General features: G+C 30.7%; 1 protein-coding gene across 2 annotated transcripts; it reads left to right on the top strand.

The window, feature by feature from the left end:
- The first annotated feature begins 623 nt into the window (after positions 1–623).
- LOC126835688 (chromosome transmission fidelity protein 18 homolog) lies at positions 624–23,371 on the top strand. Of its 2 annotated transcripts, XM_050568433.1 has the most exons (21): positions 624–644; positions 957–1,097; positions 1,454–1,626; positions 1,705–1,816; positions 3,190–3,358; positions 4,689–4,806; positions 4,917–5,000; positions 5,058–5,304; positions 6,308–6,448; positions 7,816–7,967; positions 8,195–8,391; positions 8,471–8,707; positions 8,777–8,845; positions 8,952–9,063; positions 9,209–9,379; positions 9,589–9,738; positions 9,813–9,943; positions 10,889–11,088; positions 12,508–12,584; positions 20,625–20,682; positions 23,147–23,371. In XM_050568433.1, exons 2-21 carry the CDS (start codon positions 1,007–1,009, stop codon positions 23,245–23,247), a joined length of 2,790 nt encoding a protein of 929 aa, XP_050424390.1. In that variant the 5' UTR covers positions 624–644; positions 957–1,006; the 3' UTR covers positions 23,248–23,371. The 2 variants fall into 2 exon arrangements, with proteins under 2 accessions (XP_050424390.1, XP_050424391.1); XM_050568434.1 differs by lacking the exon at positions 624–644 and having other exon boundaries at positions 697–1,097.
- Positions 23,372–25,909: the final 2,538 nt, after the last annotated feature.

The raw sequence follows: 25,909 nt of genomic DNA, 5'->3' as shown, positions 1-25,909 counted from the left end.
TTATAGATGGTCATGTAATATATTGTATTATGTAATAATATTTTAACATTTAAGGATGACGGATACCGTCAATATTTTTTACAAATAAAGGCTAAAACGCGGAGTAACTAATCATTCGCCAATTTAGTTTCATTAATCATTAGATTTTTTTTTTCTTTAATTTAGATTAATTAATTAGATTATTTTTTAATAAAACTTATCAATAAAGATAGTTAAAGAACAACGGTATTTTATGTGCGTTATCATATACTAAATCTCCGAGTCTTTTTTGAATTCTGAAACTTTAAAAATGCAATACTGAAAACTTTGGGTATATTGACTATGATTGTTTTCCCCGTAGCCCTTCATACTAATATACTGTGTATTTTTTATATTTATTTATAATACATTTGCCAAAGGTCCTATCAGACGGAAGCCTAGAGGTCGGACCAAAATTTCATAGAACCAGTTTGAATGAAGTACAGATTTTGTTTAAAATTTAAATGTTATAGATTATAATAACCAAATCAAACTATCAAAAATGGTCAATAGACAATTATGTAGTTATCAGTTTTGCGCACTGATAAGGTGTACTAGTATTATTAGGCAAGCTGTCATAGGTTCAGACTTCAGAGCACTAAACTCAATTAGAATTCGGTCATCAAGTAATATATCCAGTATTGAGTATCCACTAAACTCAGTCATTTATTAATTATTAAGCATACTTAATCAATGGTTCAGTGATTTATATCTGTGGTTTAAAAAAGTTGATCATGGTTTGTAATTTTTAAACAAAACCGTGGTCAGGAACTTGATAACGTTTTCCCGCCATAACTGAAAAAAAAATCATAAATGCGAGCTTTGTATTATCATTTATCATTCATTGTTGAAAAATGACAACATTTTGTAGATTGTAATTTTACTAAATACTATTATTTTGTCATTTTTATTATTAGTTTCTTTTATTATTTGTATAGGTTTAATAAATATTTTTGTATTAATTTTACGGACCGCCACTGCCTCAAATATGGCTTTTTTAGACCCAGATGAGGAGTTTGAAATGATGCATGCCGAGGAACTGGAAATGATGAACCAAATGGAGGAATTTCACAATGAGGGTAGCCAACCATATTTAGTACAAGATATCTTACTGTTTATTTCCATGCATAAAATACTTTTATATAGAAAAAACTTAAGCAATTGATGGTTATATATGTATATATATATAGTAAAGAAATGAATAATTAAAACCTTTAACCATAAAAATATTACACTCTATGCGTATACATATTTCAGCAACAATGTTGTCATCTTCAGCACTTTAATGACAGACATCTGTTGTTAGTGCTGAAGATGACCAATTGCTGCTGAAACACGTTTACGCATAGAGTGTATTATTTTTATGGTTAAAGGTTTTAAATAATCATTACTTTGCTACTTTTACATACTTTACAATATACTTTTATTTTAACAGTTCCCAAGAGACATTCACCAAAAGAATCAAAACGAAGCTTGAATTTTCGTACAGAAAATAGTATTTCAGAGACTACAGAAAAATTGAATTTTTCCTCAGACCTTAATGGAGTGTTTCCTTTATCACAGTCATCAGTCGTTTCATTTGGCTTGGATGAAAATAACGAAAATGATGTATGTATAATTAATATCAAAAATCTTATATTTTTTTATTTTTGATAGTAATTAATTAACTGGTTATTATTACTATAGTGTATTCAAATACCCCAAGAATCAGTTATAGATTCAATTAATGGTAAAAGAAGAGAATTGGAAGATCATGACTTGTTTGGCGATATAGATGATATTGATTTTGAAGATAACTGTAAGTATTTAATTAACCATGCTCACGACATTAAAGTTTGATTACACCGTATATAGCAATTAAATGTTCTAAATAATTTGAATTGTACTACCTAGCTTTTGTTAATAACTAATCTTCTTAAAATACTAGCATCCAATTTCAATTATTTTTTCTTAAGGAGCCTCTACAATAGCGTTTATTATGCCATATTGAATAGGTAATAAAACCTAAGCAGCTTTTCGCTTCACAATATCGCTTCACGATACAACTGTATCGTTTTATAATTTTACTCGTATACCAAAATAAAAACTAAATTTTACCAATACAAATTGTTTTGCTTTTTTTTTTACTACAAGAAACCATTATTAAAATTCAATTATAGATTTTTTTTTTTTTAATTTAAACAATTTCAACAAAATTTCTAATAATTATTATACTTATTTTATTTTTGATGAAAACATTTATTATGATTGTCTATCTAAGGGGCAAACATTTGGAAAGTTTACTCTTCCATTTCAATATCAAAAAAAAAACACCCAGAATATGTACATATGTTTCGACTTAAAACTACGGCGCTCTATAACTTATTTAAAAATAGTCTAATTAGTTACGATGGAATACTAAATTCTAACATAAAAAAAAAAAAATATTAAAATTGTACTATAACAAAATGTTAACTGTAATAATTTTAAGAGGGGGGTTAGCTAGTTAAAAGTTAAATGGTGTTTTAAAATGGGAGTATGACCTGACCTAACCTAACCTAAACCATCAACGACAAAAAAAAACTGTTTTAGAAGTTTTAGGAGTATAGTTGTATGTTAGAACTAGAGCCGACGATTCTACACGTGCATTTTAAATACTTGTGTAAGACAAGTTAGTGTAGTTCAAATTCGCGTGTAGAAGTTTGTGTAATTATAAATACACGTGTAGGACAAGTTCATGTAGTTCGAATTCACGCGTAGAAGTTCGTGTAATTATAAACACACGTGTAGAATCCGAGATTCCACTAACTTTCCCAATTGTTATAATACTTTATCTTAGTGAACAGCATTAATTAAAGAAGAGTATCACGTCAAATTACAGGGCTTATTAAATCTTACAGTTGTAAGAATACCGAATACGTGTAGTTGCAAGTACACATGTACTTATAACTAAAGAAACTTTTACTACACGTGTATTTATAATTACACAAACTTATACACATGTATGTGAAGTACAGTCTACACGTGTTACACGTGTATTTACTTACACGTGTTATCGGCAGCTCTAGTTAGAACTGAAGGAATTTAATGCTTTTAGCTTAAATTTTAAGTATTGAAATAAGAACTATTTTCAACTGATACCTTTTTTCGATTATAGTACTGCAAAGTTATGTTAACTAATTTGTATTACAGCGGAGCCTGCATTAAAACGAAAAAAAATAAATGAAGAAATATCTGAAGAACTTTCCGATAAAGAACTAAAACAATTTGATTTGATAAAAAAAATTATTGATGAACGCCAAAAGCATAAGATTGGAAAAAGAACAAACTTTTTGTCTGGGTCTACTTACAACAGCTTCAAGTAAAAATTATATTATGCATATTTTTTAAACATTTCTAATGCCACTCCTAAACCAGATATTTTATAAATTGATAAAAAATAATTATGAAAAAGTAGTTATACCTTAAAAAAAATATATACTGCTTATTTAATAATGAGTAAATACTAGTGCCTACGATTTCAAACATGTAATTTAAATACACGTATAATTTTAAATATACGTGTATTTAAAAAAAATTCATTGTTTTTTATAAATTTGAGTTTGAGTTAACGTATTTTCACAATTATACTTGTTTTTGAGTTCGTATAATTAAAATATGTATTTACTAAGGAAATATAAAAGATGTGGTGTTGTTTTCAAGCTATATAGCCCGAAGTAAAAGTTTCTTATTGATTGGCTTCAAATACTGCACAAATAAGGTTGGCTAGTTAAATCCTCTCTCAACATGTCCCTATTCACCACCACTTATCTATTCCAGAAGCCTACATATATTTATTTTTATAACACGTATTCTTCAGTCTTAAACTGATATCTCTTAAGTTTGTAGAACAGAGAAACGGGAGGCAGTTCCAAATGTATATGTATATGACTAAATAGAGACATGTCAAATACAAATTCGGGGAAACTCGGTGAAGCATGGCAATGCTTTGCCATAAGACTAGACCAAACTTTATTGAGAGTGGCAAAAGGCCACGCTGCTCCGTCTTACTGACTTTGTAGACACCAAGTTTAACTCGACCTCTAAATCCCTCTGAACACTAATTTTCTTATAATGGTTTTACTTTTTAACTTATCTCACAATTTTTTCAACATGTCTAATATTCACTTCCATACATCATTCCTTACCACACAAACATTTTTTTGTACATTACATTTTTATCACACAACACTGCCTCTTTATTCAATCAAACTTTATTTTACACACCATAATTTCTTCAATTCTTATAGTGATTTACATAACTGATCCTTATTAAACTCTAAATTTCATTAAATCAAATTTTTATCTAATAAAAAGCATATGACTTCACAAAAACTTAGTGGAAAATTCTAATCGATAGGTCAAATTAGTAAATAATTAATCTAATAAAAAAAAAATATAAAAAAATTGAAAGGTGTAATTAAAAAATGTGTAATGTTTTGTCATTTTAACTTTTGAAATTTAAAGCTCTTTCTATTTAGTATAAACATTACAATGTATAATAATTACAATATCTCTAAATAAAAAATTAATTATGCAATTATATATTTTAATAAATATGTTATACATATATTAAATACTATTTTAGTAGATAGAAAATTGCACCTTTCTAAAGCATGATTAAACATTTTTTTGCATCATAATTATTTTAGCCGACCGTATGAGAGTATATCCAGACGAGTTCCATCTTGGTCTTTCTTTCCTGCTGTTGATGATAAAGATCAAAGAGTTTATATTCGATTTCGATCAGAAGATGCTGTTGAATCTGAAGTAATTTAAATTATTTATATAATTATAATATGACATACTAATAAACGTTAATATTAGTATTACAAATAATAATTACATTAATATTAAACATACGTTTAAATATTTTATAGATAAAAGACATGTCATGGCATTCAAAAACGGTGCAGTTACTCTCATCTCCTGCAAACGATTTAATTGTGAACGCTTTTGAAAAGGTAAATCTTTATTTAATTTAAAAGTATTAAACTAATAGTTTATTATATTATTTTAAGATTGAAAAAGATGAGACCATGAGATCAGCGCAGCTTCAAAATGACCTAAGGACTTTTGAAAATAGTGTTGATAACACTGCTGATCTTTGGGTACAAAAGTATAGACCACATAAATATTTGGATTTACTAAGTGATGAGAGTACCAATAGAATGTTATTACGTTGGCTCAAGTTATGGGACAGAGTAGTATTTAACAAAGAAGTAAGCAAAACAAGAAGACCTAAAAATGACATTTACAGCAAATATGGTAATGATATTAATTTATTATTATTTTATATTATGTAGGACATTAGCAGCTGCCTCTGTTTGGTTACCTCTTATAATCTATGTTATGTCGTATTCATACTTTTTATAGTATACAAACTGTAAATACACACAATGTTCGTTACACTTATCCTGGGTCCCCTTTGAGAGGTATTGGGCTTTACGAGTTTACTTACAAAGATTTGGGTTGTGACCTGCCGACTAAGTGCAACAACCCCTCGCCCATGTGGGCCGGATACCTCTAAAAACGCAGTCTTTGTAAAAGTACACTTACAATGTAGAGACTTATAATATATTTTACCTTAACGTAGGATGATGAAAAAGGTAACACTTTTCAATTAAAATTGAAAGAAAAGTAAACACATAAAATAATTTAATTAAACGCAAAAACAATGTAAGTCAAAAAGAACAATAGTCTCATGCATATTATACTCTCTGTGTATCCGACCAGAGAGTGGCACTGACATAGTATTTTACAAATTCTGATTCAAGTTTGCATACAGACTTGAAATACAAACAAATATTAATGTAATAAAAGTTTGAATATGACCATTTTTAAAATCCTTTTTAGCTTTGATGTAAAGCTTTGCTACTGGAATAATATCTTCAAGTAACCACTCTAAAAATCATAAATTTTATCTAGTTTTTAATTCGGGTCCTATACCCTAAAGCCTATGGATTGTAGGAAGTTTTCCTAAAAAAAAAAAATCCAATTACTTTATTAGGTACTATCTCTTTACCCTTAAAGTCATTTTTCATCACCAATGTGGCTATAACCCGTGTAAAAAAGATATATACTTTAAAATGGTAATAGAAATAAATTAAAAAATAAGTTGATGTAGTCTAAATTTAAAAAATAACCATGGTTTATAAGTTTGCATATTGGGTGAGGCACCAGGACCCTAATGAAAAATAAATATACATTAAATATGTATGGTTTAAAAAAAAAATGTTATCTTATTATTTGTTTGATTTTTTATACACAGGTAGCAATTTCATAAAGAAGAATCAAAGTTTAGATGAAGAGTTAGATGAAAATAAGTGTCCAAAACTAAAATTAGCATTATTATGTGGACCACCTGGCCTGGGGAAAACTACTTTAGCTCATTTAGTGGCACACCAAGCAGGCAATTTATTTATTTTATATTATTACTAATTATTATTATTTTATTTTATATTTTCATATATATTATTATCTTTTGTCAACTTGTATACAACTTTATCGAGGTAAATGTAGTACTCATTAATACTTTACTTATCTAGAGACTAGATGCCTGAAAGTAATTTTTTTTTCAAATATGTAATGAAAATATTTCAACTAAATTGATTTAAGATTTAGTTTTAATATTTAATGTATGGTAGCGAAATATTTTTGTATTACCAATGAAAATATGAACATAATGTCCTGCCATATACGGGGTGTTCGTTTTATCGTGAACCATTCAATATCTCATAAGGTTTAATAAGAAATTAAATTTTTTCTGGTTTACTGTTTTTGTACAATGTGATCTCAATTTTTTTTTGTTTTTACCCCCCTCCCAAGTTAGTATTTTTGATAGCAACTTTTGAAACATAGAAATGCATACATTTTATTAACTTTTTAAATTGAGAATAATGTACTAAAAATTATGACTGGTCAATAACCAGTTTTGGAGGATTATTTTTAAACTTATTGAAGTTTCAAGTTTAGAACGGGAGGAAAGCAGGAGTGTTCTATTATTTTTATCTGCGTGTACTTCCCAACGGCACTTCCGCTCCCGTACTAACTTTCAAACTCTTCTAATTTTATAAATAGTTATCCGAAACTGATTATGGACCAATCAACATTTTTAATAAAATATTCTCAATTAAAAAAATTAATGAAATGTATGTGTTACCATTTAAGTTTCTCTCAAAAATACTAACTTGGGAAGGGGTGAAAAATTGAGATCACATTGTATAAAAACATTATAAAAAAAAAAGTTATTTATTTTTAAACTCTATGAGATATGTAATGTTTTAAGATAAAATGATCATCCTGTATTAAAATATGACACAATATAAAAGGGTCACTAAAATGTCACTTGAACACTTGCAGCAATAGTATTATTTTGATATGCCTCATCATGATTTTAATGCAACACTAATTTTCGAGAAGCAGTTGTTTTTTTATAATACTATAAGATTTAGATGTTTAAGTATGTTTTACAAATGATGTGAGCATGTTTGGAAAAGTAATATCGATTGACAAAATGTAGCTTTTTTTGTTCGATCCCATGGTTATGGAGACTCAATGACTACCTGTTCTGGTACATAAATACATCATCATAGATTTTCATAGAACATGTGTAGTAGGAAAATTTAATACCACCCTTCCACTACATTTGTGTACTAACTAATGCACTTTTATGTGGCCTTATTAATATTTAAAAATGTCCACTAACTAAATGAATGTTTTTTTTGACATACAATTCTGTATATGTTTTTGTTGACTAATTATTAGTTACATTATTAGGTTATAATGTGGTTGAAATCAATGCCAGTGACGATCGTAATCCTACTAGTTTTAAAATTCAACTAGAAGCTTCTACTCAAATGGCTTCAGTAATTAGTAATGATTGTAGACCTAATTGTTTAGTACTAGACGAAATAGATGGTGCGCCTGCTGTAAGTATTGTTTTATAATTTTTTAAATGTAATTCAGGGATTTTGTCTGAAGTGAATTTCATACCTACCTTTTTTTTTATTTATGAATAAATAGACCTAAATAGAATTTTTTTCAATTTGGATTAAAATAAACAAATTTTTTAGATTGCGTGCCGATTTTATGTAAATTTTAAATCAACATAGTTGGTGTTGAAGTCCTTTTATAATGTATATTATTATTTTTTTAGACATCAATTGATTTATTGATCAAATTTTCAACTGAAAAGCATGTAAACCGCAAAAAGAAAGCAAACAAACAAGAAGAAAAAGGTTCTGTTTTAAAAAGACCAATAATTTGTATATGTAATGATGTTTATGTACCAGCATTAAGGAATTTAAGACAAAACGCTTTTGTTTTAAACTTTCCTCCGACATCATCAGTAAGGTATCTAAGTTTAAACCACTCGACACTTGTATTAATTTTATCTGAATACATTTATACATTTTTTTATACTACTTTATAGATTGGCTGAAAGGTTAATGGAAATATCAAGTTATGAAAATATAAAAACTGATATGGGTGCAATGACAGCACTCAGTACGAAAACAAATAATGATATTAGATCCTGTTTGTCAACTTTGTCCTGTTTTAGAAATCAACCATTGAGATTATCACATATAAAAAATGCAAATATTGGAAATAAAGATATACAAAAAGGTCTTTTTATTGTATGGCAAGAAATATTTCAAATAAAAAAGAGGTATTTAAAACTAAATTTATTATTGTTTAATTAAATTTGTTAAACTAATTTTCATAAATTATCTTTTAGTTATTTTGACAGTAATTCTATGAGTTCAGACGAAGGTTATTCAAGTCATAACAATGTCATGAAAGACAGGTAATAATAACTGTATAGTTTTCTGAAATAAATGTTCACACAGCTTTTTCTAGACATTTTTTAGTTCTAAAATAACATAGATTCATGATGCAAACTTTATTTTTAGGATAGATTTTGTTTTAAAAACAGTTCAGAGTTACGGCGATTATGAAAAGATCAGCCAAGGAGTGTATGAAAATTTTTTAAGTCTTAAGCATAAGGATTCTTCAATGTCAAGTGTAGGATTATATTTGTCTGATATTTTATAAACAACATTATTTAAAAAAATAGAAAGTTGGGTGCCGGATGATACAGCATATTAAATCAATCACGTAATTTAGTAAATATTATTTAGTTAATAATAGGTATTATTTTGATTTCTAGGTTGTTGAAGGCTTAGATTGGTTTTGTAATTTTGATAAATTTAACAGAATCATAAATACTTCTCAAAATTATTCCTTGTATCCATATTTACCTTATAGTTTTGCAACTTGGCATTGTTTATTCGCAACATTTACTTGGCCAAAAATTACTTATCCAAGTGCTTCATATGAAGTAAGTAACTTATGTACAGTTATTTAAAGTTTAAACTGTATTGTACTTTGTTCTATGAGAGAATAGGTCTGTTTTGCGCTGTAGTAAATGGGCAAGAATGCAATTGGTTGCAACTTGTTAAACATTCACACATACTTGTATATCAAGACAGTATTACAGTATTGTGCAAAGAAAATAACATTTTTTAACAAAAAAAATAATTTGCTTAGGTAATGGTTAGAAAAAACAAATACAAACAAATTGTTGATGAGCTTATGGCCGGCATTAGTCCTGCCATCAGAACATTTCTTCATCGTGATCAAATTTTATTGGACACCATGCCATTAGTTATGCATATAGCTGTGCCAAATTTAAGATCGGTAATTATAATACATATTATTCAAATATTTTGTTAAAACAAATTTTTTATTTTATTTATTGATATATTTTGTAGGTAAGCGTTCAACTGTTTACTATGAAAGAGAAAGAAGAACTTGCAAAAGTTATAAATATTATGATAGAGTATGGCTTAAATTTTTTTCAAGAAAGAGCTGCAGATGGATCTTTTAATTTTGTACTTAATCCGTAAGTTTTATAAAATATCCAAGTAACTACATACTTTTAGCCTGTTATTTATGATATGATACTTATAACAGTTTTGAGTTTATAGTGTATTCCTAGCTGCATATTCTATTTTTTATGTCATGTACCATTAAACAATTTTTATATTATATTTTAAAAAATGATTTAAAAATTCCATTTAAAACAGAAATTACAAGTAAAAAATACATTTTTTGTGTTTATTTTCATTATCAGAAAAATGTTACATGTAACTATTGTATAGTAATATAAAATAGTTGTACATTAGTGCTTTGTTTTTAACTAATAATATTTGTATTAAAGCTGTGAAGTTATATTAGTTTAACAAAGATAGTCATAAGGTGTTATGTAGTAGTAAATCGTTGTCTCTCTAGAATATTTTATGTATCAATTTTCTCCTTAATAAATCATGAGTCGTATTAGATTAGTACTATGTAGGGTGGGGGGGGGGCGTATTTGCCAAGTAGATTAAGGACCTTGCTGGTTTGAATCTGGTCACAGGCAGTCTTTTTCACTGGGCAGAGCAACCTGTCTACAAGAAAAGTCAACCCCCCCCCCCTCTAAGCATGGCAGAAATGTTTATGCACCACTTTGAACCGAACTAGACTTAAAACAGGGTTTACTCCCAATCAAATGTGTCATGCGCTAAATAAATAAAAATAAGTACAATTAGGTAGTTTGTGCAGTGTGTACATGATTCTGGGAGTGTTCTAAGGATTGATCGTCATTTTAATTTTGATCATGAAAAACTTACAATTTACTGTATCAAGTTTACTAACATTTTAAGCAAATATAATATTGTTATGAAATGTTGTTTATCTTGTTGATTATCTAATTTTATAAACATCAGGCATATATTAAATATGTGTACTTGTAATATTTAAAAAGCACAATGAAATATATGTATCATTAAATATATTTATTTATTAGATCTGTTGACGATGCAGTAAAATTTCCTGGTTTGGAAACATTTCCAACTTTAAGTTATGCTACAAAACAACTTATTTCAAGAGAAATTGACTTAGAAAAAATGAGAAAAAAAATGTCACTGAGTGTTGAGACTGGTATAAAAGGAACTGATAACATAGATGAGAATAAAACAGCTGTATCGACTCCAAAAAATAAAAAAAGTATGTAAGACATTTTATTTCGAATGACATAAATAACTAGCTATACCCGCACGACGTTGCCTGTTTCCTCTTGTAGCATATTGCAAGTTGAGATTTTTCAAGCAAGATATAAAATTATTTATTTATACCAAATTATTATTATATTAAGTGTTAGATAACATATGCTCTAATTTATACCTAGTTTATCCCGTTCACATCTAAAAATGAATAATAGCTGTACCCTCACGGGCACCCTAAGTGGTGGAAATTCTAAAAATTGTATGTATAGATTTCAAACCATTTTAAGCTTCAATGCGGAACTAAGAAGATAATATTTTCAATGATATGTTTTTATTTTTTTTTTTGTATGTTGATATTTCTTCAATCGCTTAACCTAATTCGTTATGTAGCAAGGCTAAACGTTTATTTTGCCAAAAATATAAAAAAGGTACCCTTTTTTTTTATCAAAATCAATCAATTAAAACACCAATGAAATTTTAATTTTTTACAGCTTTTTTTTAAACTAGTTGAATTAGTTCCAAATTGGTGTGGAACATTCTTTAAATATAGAATCAAAAAGCTAATACATTAACAAACCAAAAAAATATCATACAATTTATCCTAGAAGCGTTGTCAACTTTTTCTGTATTTCAATTTTATCAGCCTAGTTTTGGGACTCTTTTCTCTTCTTCATGTAGCCTCACAACTCTGTAAAAGTTTTGGCTGCCACTGTCACCGACCTCGTCATCTATTTATTTCGGTATCAAACACTGGTCCACATATTGTCCTTAGTACATTATTCTTAAAGCTTCTAAGTTTTGTTCAATTTGCACTGTCATCAGCCATCGGTCATCGGGACTCTAGGTCTACAATTTAAGATCTATATATAGTATGACTACAAAAATTAATATATTACTTAATTTTCTTAGAAGTCTGTAGTTAAACTTTTTTTTTTATTAAGAATAAAAGGAGAAAAAAATAATTTTGCTTTTTTTAATTTCTAGATTGCTATATTATGTGAATGAATCAATGGTCATATTATTTGCATTATATTAATTTTGATTAATTATATATATATATATATATATATATGTTAAACAATGGCAATAAATTATTAATATAGACAGATCCCTAATCGTATCCACTTAAATACTAAAACACAATTTTAAGCACATTATTGCCTTTACAATGATTGTTATTGATATTTAATTTTGTACTATCGAAAGATTTGCATTATTTTAGTGATTTTATCACTTACTGTTACAAAAATTTCTACAATCCTGTGACTACACTGACCTCACTATATGGGCCATCCCTTCTAAGCCCTGACACTACTGTATTGGCTTTTTAAAATAATTATGTACTTAAGGCTATATTATAACTAATATGAACATTTTTATTGATTTGAATTAGATTTGTAATTAATATGTGTACTTTCAGATGCCTATAATAAACAGGTGACTCCTAACCATCTTATGAGATTAACGCCAAAAATTGTTGGCCCTACCAAAGCAGCGGTTAGTACATATTAAAGTTATTTTTACATTGATTGTTTTTTCATATAAATATTTAATCTGAAAATTCCTCAACCTTAATTTTATTAGCATGGTTAAATAAACACACAAGTGTTTATATTTCGTTTGGTTATGATGTCAAAACTGAATTAAATTTACGTATGTGTATTAACTCTTTGAGGAGCGAATTAAGAAAGGGAAAAAAAATGTTTAATTTCGGAGCAATGACGTATAATATATTTGTTTTAAACACCTTATTTTAGTTCAAATTATAGCTTTTAGTGAAGCACATCTTTAGCCCTGGGTTTTATAACATCTGTTTATTATATAACAACCTATCAACCTCGTCAAAGGATTAAAATTCGTTTCACTTCGTCGGGCTGGGGTTCAATGCAAATACTTAACGAACAATCATTTTTATATTATTTAATTTTCTGTCATCGTTTTTTGTTCTTGCAAAAATATATCAATGGCACTATGCACAGTCGTCATGAATGCATATTTTTGAGTGTTAGTTTTTCGGGAGTACAAATATCGGAAGCCAGCGATTCGTAGTTCTGATGTTGCAGGACATAAAGTTAATTAAACACATTTGATGGTATGTTATATATTTTAATCATTGTTTCTGTATTTTTTTTAAAAATACTTAATAAAATCAAATGACAAATGACACCAATAATTGGAGTGTGCGTTTATGTGTAGGCGATCGTCAACTCAACGCTGTGTACACGCCCTAGTGCTTACACCGATAATATATTATATAGTTGTTTAATAGCGTTTTATATCGCTATATTTATGTGTTATCATTTTATTACTGGCCGCGCACGCATTTAGGCAAAAGAAAAGCCATACTCGATTTTGTGGGTGGCAGCGGCGTCGTTGGACGTATACGACCCCTCTATTATAGGGTCGCTTACATTACAATCCGTCTGTTTCTATACACTCGCTGTAAAAGGGTGTAACTGTTTGACTAATAGCGTGTACCCGACAGTTATTCACCGCGTGTATCGCCTTGTGATTTATTAACATAATATATACAAACACACATACACACACCAAGCCTGCATCCCTCTCCTCAGACAGTGGCGCTGGTGGTCGCGTGCTTCTCGTAGTTCCCCGATTGTGTGGAACACACACACATTAAAGTTGCATAATATATAATATAGATACACTTTAATGTGTGTATACTTGTTGTTGCGTTCACATAACGATCATAATAATGGTAATGATGGTAATGACGAACCGCATAATTGATATTGTATTAAATCGGTTAAAATAATACCCGTTGATACGCGGTCCATAAGTAATGTTTGATTGGCAGAAATCGAAAGTAAGGTTAAGCTTGAGACTAGCTTATCTGTTGTCCAAATGAAACATGATTGACTCCATTTTTGAAGCATTAGGTTCAGTTTCCATGATTTGTAATATGTTGAGAGAGTGTCCAAGTCCTTATTTAGTGTTCTTTCGCAAGTTTCAAAATCTGTACTCTGTACTGCTAGCGTTGTATCGTCTGCATATTGATATCTGAGAGATGTGAGATTCTCAGGCATATCATACGTATAAAGATTGAATAAAATTTGGTGCTAAAAATGGGGCCCTGAGGTAATCCATTATTTAAGGTTCTCTAGCTATTATATGAATCACCTATATCCGGAATCTAGAAATGTTAACTAGAAAAGTATTCAAAAGTCGGCATAACTTTGAACAAAGGATGATGTCACTAAATTTTAGCAGCAACCCCTCGCGCCAAACCGTGTCATAGGCTGCCGTAAGGTCGATGAAGGCCACAGCTGTTTTCATTTTCTTTTAGAACCCAAACTTGATAAGGGTAGTGTGAGCTTTCACCTGTTTGCAACAAGATCTTCCGGGACGGCACCCAGCTTGTTGTTTCGGTAGGAATTTATCTATCTCAAGGGCAACTCTATTAAAAATAAACTTTTCAAGTACTATGTAACAGCTTAGGAGAGAAATTGGGCGATAGTGGTTGGGTTCACTACCATGTTTCCCGGGTTTCTTTATTGCTATGATTTTAACTTTCTTAAAAGAACTCGGTACCGTTCCTGTTTTTTAAATTGTATCATATAGATGGATTATCCATAATTCTTAATAACCATCGTATGCAGGGGATTTGTTCTTCTTCAGGCTTGCCAGTACAATGTCTAGTTCAGTAGCGGTGAAGTCAACAGAAAAATCACTTTAGGTTAGTGTGGACTTTTTCTTGGTCCGAAGTTTTTGTTTTACTGTCTTTATCCATATTCTATCTGTTTTCACTATTCTTAAGGTTACCACGAGACTGGCCACTTAGTTTGGTGGAAAGGAATTGCTGTTTAGCCCTAAATTCTGTCCGCTATCTAGTCTGCGAATAAGACTACATGCTTTACGGGTGGAGTGCGTAAAATCCAAGTTCTCTGTTTTTTCCCTCCGCCTTTCCTTTTTACTTTCATTAAGCTTATTCAGCAGTTCTTTTTCCACTTCAAGATCTCCAGCTCTCTTCTTTTCGTCGTATAATTCTTTGCAGTATTCTAACCAGCCAGGTATATAGTCTTTTCATAAACCTCTTGGGATATTTTTCTTCGCGACGGCAATTATTGCGTTTGTAAAACGGTCAAAAGCTTCAATCTCTGGTGGAATCCATTTTATTATAACGTCTATAAATTCCTCGTAAATTCTTTCCATCTTGCTTTATTAAAATTCCATCGCGGTTCCTGCAGTGTGCGAATAATTGGTATTTTTAGCCCCCAGACTGGGGGCTACAGTCAATTATCGTTGACTGCGCGGGAAATTATTGAGTATAGTTCTTGTTACCTTGGGGAAAATTTCTGTCAGATCTGTAGTGACAATACATATCTGGCCTTTTATATATTAGATTTATAACATATACAAACTAACTCTTGATTAATATAGTTAATAAGTAGCAAATTTTCGATCCTCCAATTTATCCAGAAAAAATGTAGATTTAATTTTTTTTTCTCGTAAATCTAAATAGTCTACTCGTAATACTATTAAAAAATATTTTTTAAGTTGAGTCTTTATAAAGATACACGACTAAAAACATTGAAGAGAGATAGGAAAAACTAAAATTTTAAAACATAAATTGTTTTGTTTGTATTCTATAAATTCTGTTTTTTTTTTATATTTATTAAACCTCAAATTTTATAAATTAACAATTTAACTAAATTATATTCTATGTATTATGTATTCTTTTTTATTTATATTCATTAAATATTAATTTTCATAAATAACCTATTTACCTAAACCAAATTGAATAAGCAATTAACATAAATTACAAATTAAACTTTTATTTGGTTTTGGTCAATGTGGCCTCAATATGGTTGAGTTGATGGTGTCCAAATTATTTTTCTTCTTGGACCTAAATAGTGTCAATAGAACCAATGGCTTCTCACTGCCCAGGCATTCAAAACAACAGTCTCTTCATTTCCAAGATCTTAAATATTGACGTTGGTACACAACATAGTATATCTTCATAGTTCTTTTGAATGGTGGGATAGTTGTAGAAATAATTACTGTCATTTCAGACATTTCTTCAGGCGAGATAACATATAGAACTACTGTCCTGGTTTTTATCTGTAAGGCTTCTACAAACGATTTCATTATTATTAAGTCTCTGATGTCATACCCACTCGCAACGACCAATGTATAGAGGTATATTGAACAAAAAATTAATTTTGAAATACTTCGTCAATGACAAAAATACTATATAAAATGGCCAAATTTTCAAAATTAATGGTTTTTAAATAGGGATTTAGGTTAAAAAACAACATTTTGGGTAAAGCTGTTATTGTAAACAGTTTTTGTTTTAGATAAAAATAGAGCCTGATAAAAATAGAGTTCTTATTATGGTATGGTACCTACTAATAAACTTGCACTATACTTTTAGCTTTAAATTAAAGTACTGCGAACACTTTCCTATACCAGACCGCCTAATAAATTAGGAATTAAATTTTCTTATAATTCGTTGCAATTTTATTTTTTTGTCAAATTTTAATTATATTTTTGTTAAACTACTCGGATTCATTAATTTAACACTTATATCTACGTGACAGGCGGAAACTAGACCTATTACCTTCCATTTTTCAGATAATGCCTAGGTTAGGTAACAGTCATAATGAGTTAAATATATCTATATATCTACAAAAAAAATTTAAGCAACTTATATATATAGTAAAGAAATTAATAATTAAACCCTTAACAAGGTTATGGTTTAATTATTCATTTCTTTATTATATCTATTTATATTATTTTACTTATATATTTAATAATTTCATAAAATAAAAGCTTGGTATGATTTCTAACTTTAAGCGTGCCGGTTAACACGAAAACAGCAACAATGACTATAACAATGTAATAACTAATATGCAATCGACTTGTAACAACTAGTTTATGAATAAACTTTTGTTTTTTTCTCTTTATACGCTCGACAACTTAGGCCATTAGCGGGTAGTAAGGGTTTTATGACTGACAGTATTTTATTATAAAAGTAATAGTATGCAAATCGACGAGGCGTGACAAGAAGCAAAGCTTATTAAAAACGATGTTTTGTCGATTAATAATTTACTACACTAGTGTGCGTTGGTCGAAACGTCAACGATGCGACGATAGGTTGCCCCGAGTAAATAAGCTTTCGAATGCCTCCCATCCTCTCAACCGGCATTTGTGTTCGGACGACAATAAATAATGTATTTTATATTATGGATAGCTTTTACAATATTAATTGCCTGGTAACGATGTGTACGAACAAAAGACGGAACGAGTCACGCCCTCTTAGTTGCGCCAAAGTCATTAAGCAGCATCTTTCATTTGCTTCGTCCGAAAGCACATCCGCCGCCCCACACTTGACATAAAATAACTAATAATAATAATAATAATAATAAATATATACATTTATAAAAACGGCGGGTGTATAGGATATGGTGCAGTGAAAAGCCTTTTAGGAGTGAAGTATAGTCGAGCGGGTGTAGACTATAGAGGTATACGACCGAGAAATGATATAAAAATAATAATAAAGCGCCTCCACTTGAGCGCCGCCGTCTGTAATTAATCTTGCGTGTTGTATACACGACGATGACTACATGTTATTTTATTTATTATTTCTTTATTCTTCATTCTCGTTTTTGTATTATTTATGTATAAATATATACATTTTTGTTGCATCGTAACCAACCACTGCGATTAGCGTTTGGTTTATTGGAGCAAAACGAAGCCGGGGAGAGTATTTTGTTTCAATAATGTACTTTCATTAATAACCATAGATTTTCTATACACATTTGCGACGGCTCAGAAATCATGTATACGAACAACGACTATGGCATATTGAAGTCGCCTAATGCGTTTAAATTAGAAATGTATATGAAAAAAAAAAAAAAAATCAAGAACGCGTTTAAAAGCTAAATAGGCGGGATGTGTACATCTGACCGCCGTAAACCATGCTTAAAGCCGGGTTAAAGACGTTTTGCTCGCTTCCAGATAAACTTTAAACCCCTATCACCTCTCCCTCCTTCAGGCTGCATTGCGAACCGGCAAGATCTCAACTGGCCGTGGAAACGATGGCGGTGGCAGCTGTAAGAAGGAAATGGTGAAAAAACCTTTTTATTTATGTTCGGCTGCTGTGTATGTGTGTGTCGTCAGTGTGTAAGTATATATTTTGTTTGCGAGGAAACTGCCTTCCACATCCCTCCTAGCCGTACTATTTTTTTTTACCGCTCGCTTCCAAGACAAGTGATTTTGAAAAACAACAAACAAGTTAGTGGTGTATTCCGAAGAAACCCATTACGAGTGCCTTGAAAGCATCCCAAAGTCGTATATTCTTTTTCCCCTTTATCTCGTTCACTTTATATAACCTACTAACGATTCGGACATTCTCCTGTTTCGGTTTAATCCGCCTTCTTTTTCACACGCAGGGTTTAAACGGCTTCTTTATTTCTTTCAATCAATCCGCCGTGTTCAACTCATAAGTCTTTTGTGAATTCACAATACACTAAGGCCACCTAAATATTTGAACGTTTATTACAATTTGTATTTAGATTCTCAGTTTTTTTAACACTAACTGTACAGTTTGTACGAGTCTTTGTGTACAATTACTAAGGTGTTATAAAGTAACAAAAAGTTGCTATCAAAAATACTAACTTGGGAAGGAGGTAAAAACAATAAAAATTGTTAAAAATTGATATCGTATTGTAAAAAAAAAAAAATATTAAGAATAAAACATTATTTTCTTATTAAACCTTATGAGATATTGAGTAGATCACGATAAAATGATCACTCTGTATATATATTTGATAGTTTAACAGTAAAACAACATATTACTATTCATATTTTACATTTCAGAGAAATCATTGTACTTAAAAAATAAATCAAACTATAAAAATATTCAGTTTTAGTAATCTATTGCGTTCCTTGGCGACTGTTGGCTCTGTGATTACTGTTCGATACAAAGCTCAAAGAGCACAAGAGAAAGAAAATTAAAAAAAAATCAAGTCATACTATCGAAAGATTCTATTGGTGTATCTTCTGATAATGTTTACCACGGCATGATTTACCTAACGCATCGATACATCTTGTAGATGATATTTTAGCTCTCTGCGAACTCTATCATCCGACAATGATGATCGTCATCAGGGACGTTAGCGTAAAATTGTAGAGTCTTTGGAACTTTACTTGACTACTGATAAAAAAACAATGTATCAGCAAGTACAGTCAAATTATTGGTTTGTCTCATCCGAAGACCACGTAAAAGAACAAACGATATGACTTTTTGCCAGGGCGCTGAAATGATGGACGAAGCAAGAAGTACAATGTTAGTCGACAGAAAAGATGTTATTAAACAAATAGTGAGCACTCATAAGTTGCCAGATTTTGATATGTACTGTAAACGTATGATTAAAATCTTTCATGTGATTTATACTATTTACTATGTATCTGCGATATTAATGTCGCGTTGTTTTTGAAGAATTTCTTCATTTCTGTTGGTCGAGTATTTACTGATATAATTTCATCTGTGTGCTATATTACTAGGCATGATCGAACTCGATGTCTTCTGTTAGACGCCCTATGAAACGAATAGATTTAGACAGTGAATTGAGGTCAAACCTTTCATGCACATACTTTGCTAACCTATAGTAATTAAACGTGATAACTGCTGTTCACAACTACGTTGAATATATTTGTGTTTAATCAAAGAGTTGTAAGACCCATTTAGATAGATGATTAAAGTTAACGCGTAATCTCGTTACCAGTTTCTGTCGTATAGACAAAAATGCAAGGGATCTAAACGGTGTTTTAAATAGTGACTACGCGAAAACGCAACCGTACAGATGCGCAGATAAAACACTAGCAGACATTACTGCCATCACATCCGGTGGGCCAAGTGGCGGCCGGGGCGTCGGCGGCCTTCTTTCTGCCGTCGTCCTAGCCTTATGCCAAAGGAGGTTTAAGAGAAGAGAGATTTCCTCGTCTCTCGTCCCTCACTCGCTGGTGTTATTAGCAATAAATTCAACGCCAAGGCGCCAAGTTTCTTACTTTGCCCGTACAGCGTTTCCTGACCCAACATTATACTGACCTTTTGGTTTGCTACTTACACATTTATGTATAAAATAGTTTTGTGCGTTTTAGCGATAGCGTCCGGTCTGGAGCGGTTTTCGATCCATTAAACCGTTTTAGCGTCTCGAGACCGGGGTAAACGCCGTACGGACCAAGAGGGTTAACGAAGGAGGACGTTTACATTGCTATTACACAGTACACAAACACACACTCACTACAATTTGTGCACAAGTCGTTTAACCCGAACCAACGTAATACATTTTATAATCAATTAAACTTCACTCGTTGTATTTATGTGTATGCGCGTATCCAGTATTTTGTGTGGCTGTGGTTGGGTGGTTTCTATTTTCGTTGGTCGACGTCTTATGTATTGCATAGGGCTTATTATTGCGTTTTCATGCTACAGTCCAATGTTGTTTGTTCTCTCCCTTTTACTTAATCGTTTTGAGCGTATAACGTTGACTAACCGTTTATTTATTGTTTCAGAAACGAAAAGATTTTTTTGGACGCGAAATCAGTTCGCCCACAGTTTCCAAAGGCAAAGGTAAGTTAATTATCAACCGCACAACATAATATTAACGTTATACAGCTATTGTATTAAATTTTCTACCGAATGGGAATCGACAAAATTATCAAGATATATTTAAAGAAGAGAATATAAATCCATAACGTATTTTACTAAACATCAGCTTGAGAGATTATTCAACATTAATATTACAAGCAAAGTTCTTTTTTTTATTGGATAGGGGTAGATTAATAAACTCTGTATGAAAAGTCGTTAATTTAACGCTGTGAACGAAAAAAAACAATATACTAACAATTATTTTATAATTTATCGAAGGGGAATTTTCTAAACTAATTAAACCGAATGAAATACTGCGTTAATTAATTTTCATAGACAACCCCGATAAATGTTTAAAACGTTTTTTTAGTACAATGAATTACGGTATTTCCATTTATTAAGCGTGTTACGATCGATTAAAAACGTTTATCACATTAAAAAACAATTAGTAAACGTACAAAACCCGTCTGATACAAAACGTTCTCGAATAAAAGAATTAAGTACAAATCTAGAGTAATATACCAAAAAAGCCCATTGTTTTTTTTAACGTGTTTATTTATATTGTTAATGCATTAGCATTAGGTAAACAGTTTTTGGTTTTAAATGAAACAATAATTATTTATTGATCATGTCACTTATTGTGTATGCTCGTATATGGCCAATTGTGGTTATACCAAATAATATTATGTGCTATTGATGGGCGGATTGGGTGGACAAATGCCTACTGAGTCTCTCTCACTTCAGTGCAAGGGCCGGTGATATGCATTGAAATCGAGTCTCTAGTGGGCTGGCTCTATGATAAAGAAAATCGCAACATTTTAAATGTTGAAGGCCTTAATTTGATCATTGAATTGGAGCATGTCTAATTGGCCCATGTTATTTTTCAAGTTATTGAAGTTTCAAGTTTAGGGCAGGAGTAAAGGTGGAATGTAGTAGCTATCAAAAAAACTATGTTGGGAGAGAGTAAAAGTAAAATGTGAAAAATTGAGATCACATTTTATAAAAACAATATGAAAAAAAAAAATTAAATTTCTTATTAAACCTTATGAGATATTGAGTGGCCCGTGATAAAAAAAATTACCCTGTATTGAATTATGCAACCAAAACAGTACAGTAACAAAATGGAAGGGTGTTGGGGAGGTAGAGCCAATGGTTGGTCAGCATCGGGTGGTCCAGCGAGAATCCTATGTAGGACTTAATCCACGTAGGATTCATTCGGACAGACATTCGACAACTACAGGGAAACAAATAGGAACTTCCGGAGACACCGTAGTTTCCAAACATAGCGTTTTGTGACCGACCTCAAGACTCCCGATGCTGGTAAGAATATAATAAGGCTTCCTCTTGCCAAAACAATAACTAAATAAATACAAATTATATAGAACTAGTGACAAAAAAAAAATGTCTATAAATATTTCAAGTCAATATTGTTAGCAGTCCGGCTTAAGTATTTTTTATTAATGATAAATTATAATAATTTTAACATACTTCATACTTGTGCTCTATAATCTCTACTGTACTGTCGACGATTGTTTTTTTTTATTACTGTAATATTTTATTACAAATATAAAGTAACTAAGCAGAGTTTTTTTTCCAAATGTTTATTAGTATCGTGTGTAGTTGAGGTATAGGTATATTATAGCAAATTTTTGTTGGTACCGTGCAGAGAGAGGGCAGTAGAAAGCGATCGAAACGTATTAAAGTTTGTTTGGCTTAGCTCGTGTACCCTGACTGCGGTGAGTTTACGATGAAATATTGTCGATTACCTCCATAAAGGTGAGCCAATTACGCCTAAGTAAACAAACGCAGTGTGTATACACGCGATTTTCTATAGATTATTGTTTGTTATGCCGCCGCAGACATAATGAGATTCGTGTCCGATATTATTATGTACGTCTGTTGACAAACGGATGACATGATGACAGGGGTTGGTTTATTAATGCGGTTTTCATCCTCGACGTGTACTGCCACCGCACACAACCACATCACCGCTATCATAGCTACCGGTACATTTTTTTTGGTGGTGATGAGGAGGGAGAGGTGATGTTTATCTACTCTGTTTGCTCGATTAAATCCTCGCGGCAGCCTCGGGGTGAAATTCCCCGACAATATGTCAAAAGCCATTAGTTTTTTTTTATAAATGTATATAAAAGTATCTCTCTCTCTCTATATATATATAGCGTTTGTTATTGTTTAAAATATTTATAAGTTGCGGTTTAGTAAGCTTAATCGAAAGAGAGAGAGAGAGAGAGAGAGAAACATGCGGGCAGGACGAAAGTACACACGGTTTTTTTTATTTTAATAATAATTATAAAATAAAAAATGTATAAATTTGCCGAATACTTCTATGTTATACAAATCTTCTATATTATGTACTTACGTTTTGTTTGCTCTTTCTACATGAAAACGTAACAAGCATAATAACATACGAAATTCTTGTTCACAGAAATCCGAGATGAGATTGTCAAGAGCGATATTTGGTTTCATTTCAAAGAAGGTTACAACAACGCAGTGAGAAAATCGGTATTGATGAAAGATCTTTATTGATAAAAAATAAATAATATATACCTAATCAAGATAGTTTACATCCGTTTGAAGCTTTCCTGTTTTATTATTTTCATAAGTATTTATAGCAGAATTGTGTATAATTTGATTTATGTGCGCAATATATATTAAGTCTAATTAATGAGTTTACTGGATTATTACCCTCCCATCTACACTTTTAGCTAATCTACTCGGCTTGGATTGACTTTATTAAGCAAACAACGCACAAATATAAACTTCAGCAATAATATTCTCATCGTTTGCGGGTTTCATTTAATTTGTTTTCACATTAGGTAATATTAGACATAAATTAAATTGAAACTTGTTTACTGTGCATACCGTCTATTTATTCTCGATATTTGTCGGCGATTTACGAAACACTAAAGTATAAATTATATTTTGTGTATTTGTGTATACTCGTTAAGTATAGCTATAGCGGTACAGTTATGTTAATGAGCCAGTATTTAAACTAAAAGCTATACTAAACTGCCAATTTTTCGATTTATTTACGGCTAGGTTTAAGTAAGGTTCGTTATAGGTATTTTTTGTTTAAATCTCAATTTAAAAACACAACTTTAGTGTCCAGTACAGTAATGGTGGTCATAAAGTCTAAAAATGTAAATTTAAAAAAATTAATTTAATGAATGCTTTTAGAGATATCAACAAACCGACATCATATTACGGTGTTATATTGTTTTCTATAATATGTTTCCAAAATGTTAAAACTTTAAGCCTACTAAAAACAAAATAGGACGGTAACATAGACACAATTTGGGAGGAGTTTGGGTGTGTTTAAAACCTCTAGTTATGAAATTATCATCCATAAATTGTGTTTCATACTATAAGTAGTAAGGAAAAGAGATTTTCTAACATGTCTAGTACTTAAGCATCCCCATTTATTTTAGCGAAAATGTGCCCCTGAACTGTAATAGTAACACCTAAAATAATGACCGCATAAATTACTCTAAACGCATAAAAATATGACAAATATACCGAAAACAAACGTACTTGTTGGATGTTATAAAAGTTTACAATGTTTTCCACATAATATGTTTGAAAGCTTTTGACGAGAAAAATAAAATAACATCTTCAAATTGTTAAAACTGGTTAGGATCAAAGAAGTGCTGTCAAGTAAGTTACATGTACATGTTTTATATCATAGCCGTGTGTGTGTATAAATTATACGATGGGGATTTTATAAAGTGACCAAATACGATAACGTCTGCCATTTTGGTTGTGATTTTATTTCTACCGGGGCCGTCGCTGTATAATGTAAATGTATTATGCAATCCTTTTGAACCCCGCCTTTTATACTTCTCTCAGTCACCCCTCTATCACCCAGGCAAGTGTCCTCTTGGTCGTCCGAATTCGAAAATACCATTTGCGGTGGACACGCGTACATATCACATAATTTAATCAAACAGCGAACCCTTTATTTAACATAATATCGTACCAAAAGTTTATAATATTCCTAGCAGAATAAAAAGAAAGCTTTCCGAAAAAAATATATAAAACAAAGTTTGTTATTGAAGCATACTGAGTCTAAGCCCGGGTACGAAAATATGACTTCTAAATAGGGCCCGGAAGTTCATGTTGCATGTTTTTACGGAATAGTCCGAAAAATAGCTAGATGAGCTACAACTTCGAAATCAATTTTAAAGAATCCAAAATCAAATAAATTGTTTGCAATATATTTCTGAGTTTTTTATTTTTAAAAATATATTTTCGATATTAACAGCACAATATGTTGCTTTATTTATATTTTGTTCATCTAAAAGTACCAATTAAATAATAACATTTTATTTAGGCTTTGGGGTTACAACTAGTCTCAACGTATTAAAAAAAAACTAAAACATAATATTTAAAATAAAATAAAAATAATTTAAATGCATTTTTTTGGGTTTAATTGGTGCATATTATATAGGTCACTTTTAACAAAGAGATTAAACTTCTGGACCGTACCCATAAGAAACAATACTCTTCTCGATTTATAAAAAAACCTATGGACATTTTTAAGATTTATAATTAAAATTTAAGTTATTCAATCTTTATAAATCAGTATCTCTCTCTTACGTTTAATGTCCGTTATTTCCACCGATCGGGGCTTAGGCGGTTTAGATTTGGCATTTTCTGGTTGCCGACCTAACGCTACCAAACAAGTTGGCCTCAGAGAAAGGTGCAGGTGGCTATTTCTTCCCCCAGACACTTGCCTGCCACGCACCTGCACAATCTTTATAAATCAGTATTGGATAAAATTTATTTTTCCTATTTTTACAACAATATTATGAATTATTATTGTTTTCTATAGTTTTTTTTACCATTTTAATAATATTGATGTAATTCAATTTTTGAACTCTCTGGAGTATGGTGTTATTATATATTGTTTTATGTTTATAATATAGTTTTTGTTTCGTTTTATTGTTTTAATATTTGCTATTTGAAATTCGCAATGGTGGTGTTAATAACAGTCAACAGACAGCAATTAGACATACAGCATCGAGGATTTCCTTCATTATAGTCTTTAAACGAGAACATTAAGAAGAGATTATACAACGGATACTAAATCCGCGTGCACAATAAGTTATTCGTACGGAGTACGGCGGTACTCCAGGAAGTCGTTTGAGCATTACATTACCAAACGTTTGAGCATTGCATGCGACGGACG

The sequence above is a fragment of the Adelges cooleyi genome, unplaced genomic scaffold, assembly GCF_023614345.1.
Source record: "Adelges cooleyi isolate 19-005CV unplaced genomic scaffold, UGA_ACOO_1.1 ACOO_flye_CR_arks_rails_tigmint_CR_PRNA_23, whole genome shotgun sequence".
In the NCBI taxonomy this organism is placed as follows: domain Eukaryota; kingdom Metazoa; phylum Arthropoda; class Insecta; order Hemiptera; family Adelgidae; genus Adelges; species Adelges cooleyi.
This window is presented reverse-complemented; position numbering and strand designations above follow the sequence as displayed.

Coding starts and splice junctions, on each gene's coding strand:
- LOC126835688 (XM_050568433.1), top strand. CDS start 1,007: ATGGCTTTTTTAGACCCAGATGAGGAGTTTGAAATGATGCATGCCGAG. Junction 8,392..8,470: donor CCTCCGACATCATCAGTAAG/GTATCTAAGTTT, acceptor ACTACTTTATAG/ATTGGCTGAAAGGTTAATGG. Junction 12,585..20,624: donor TTGGCCCTACCAAAGCAGCG/GTTAGTACATAT, acceptor TTATTGTTTCAG/AAACGAAAAGATTTTTTTGG.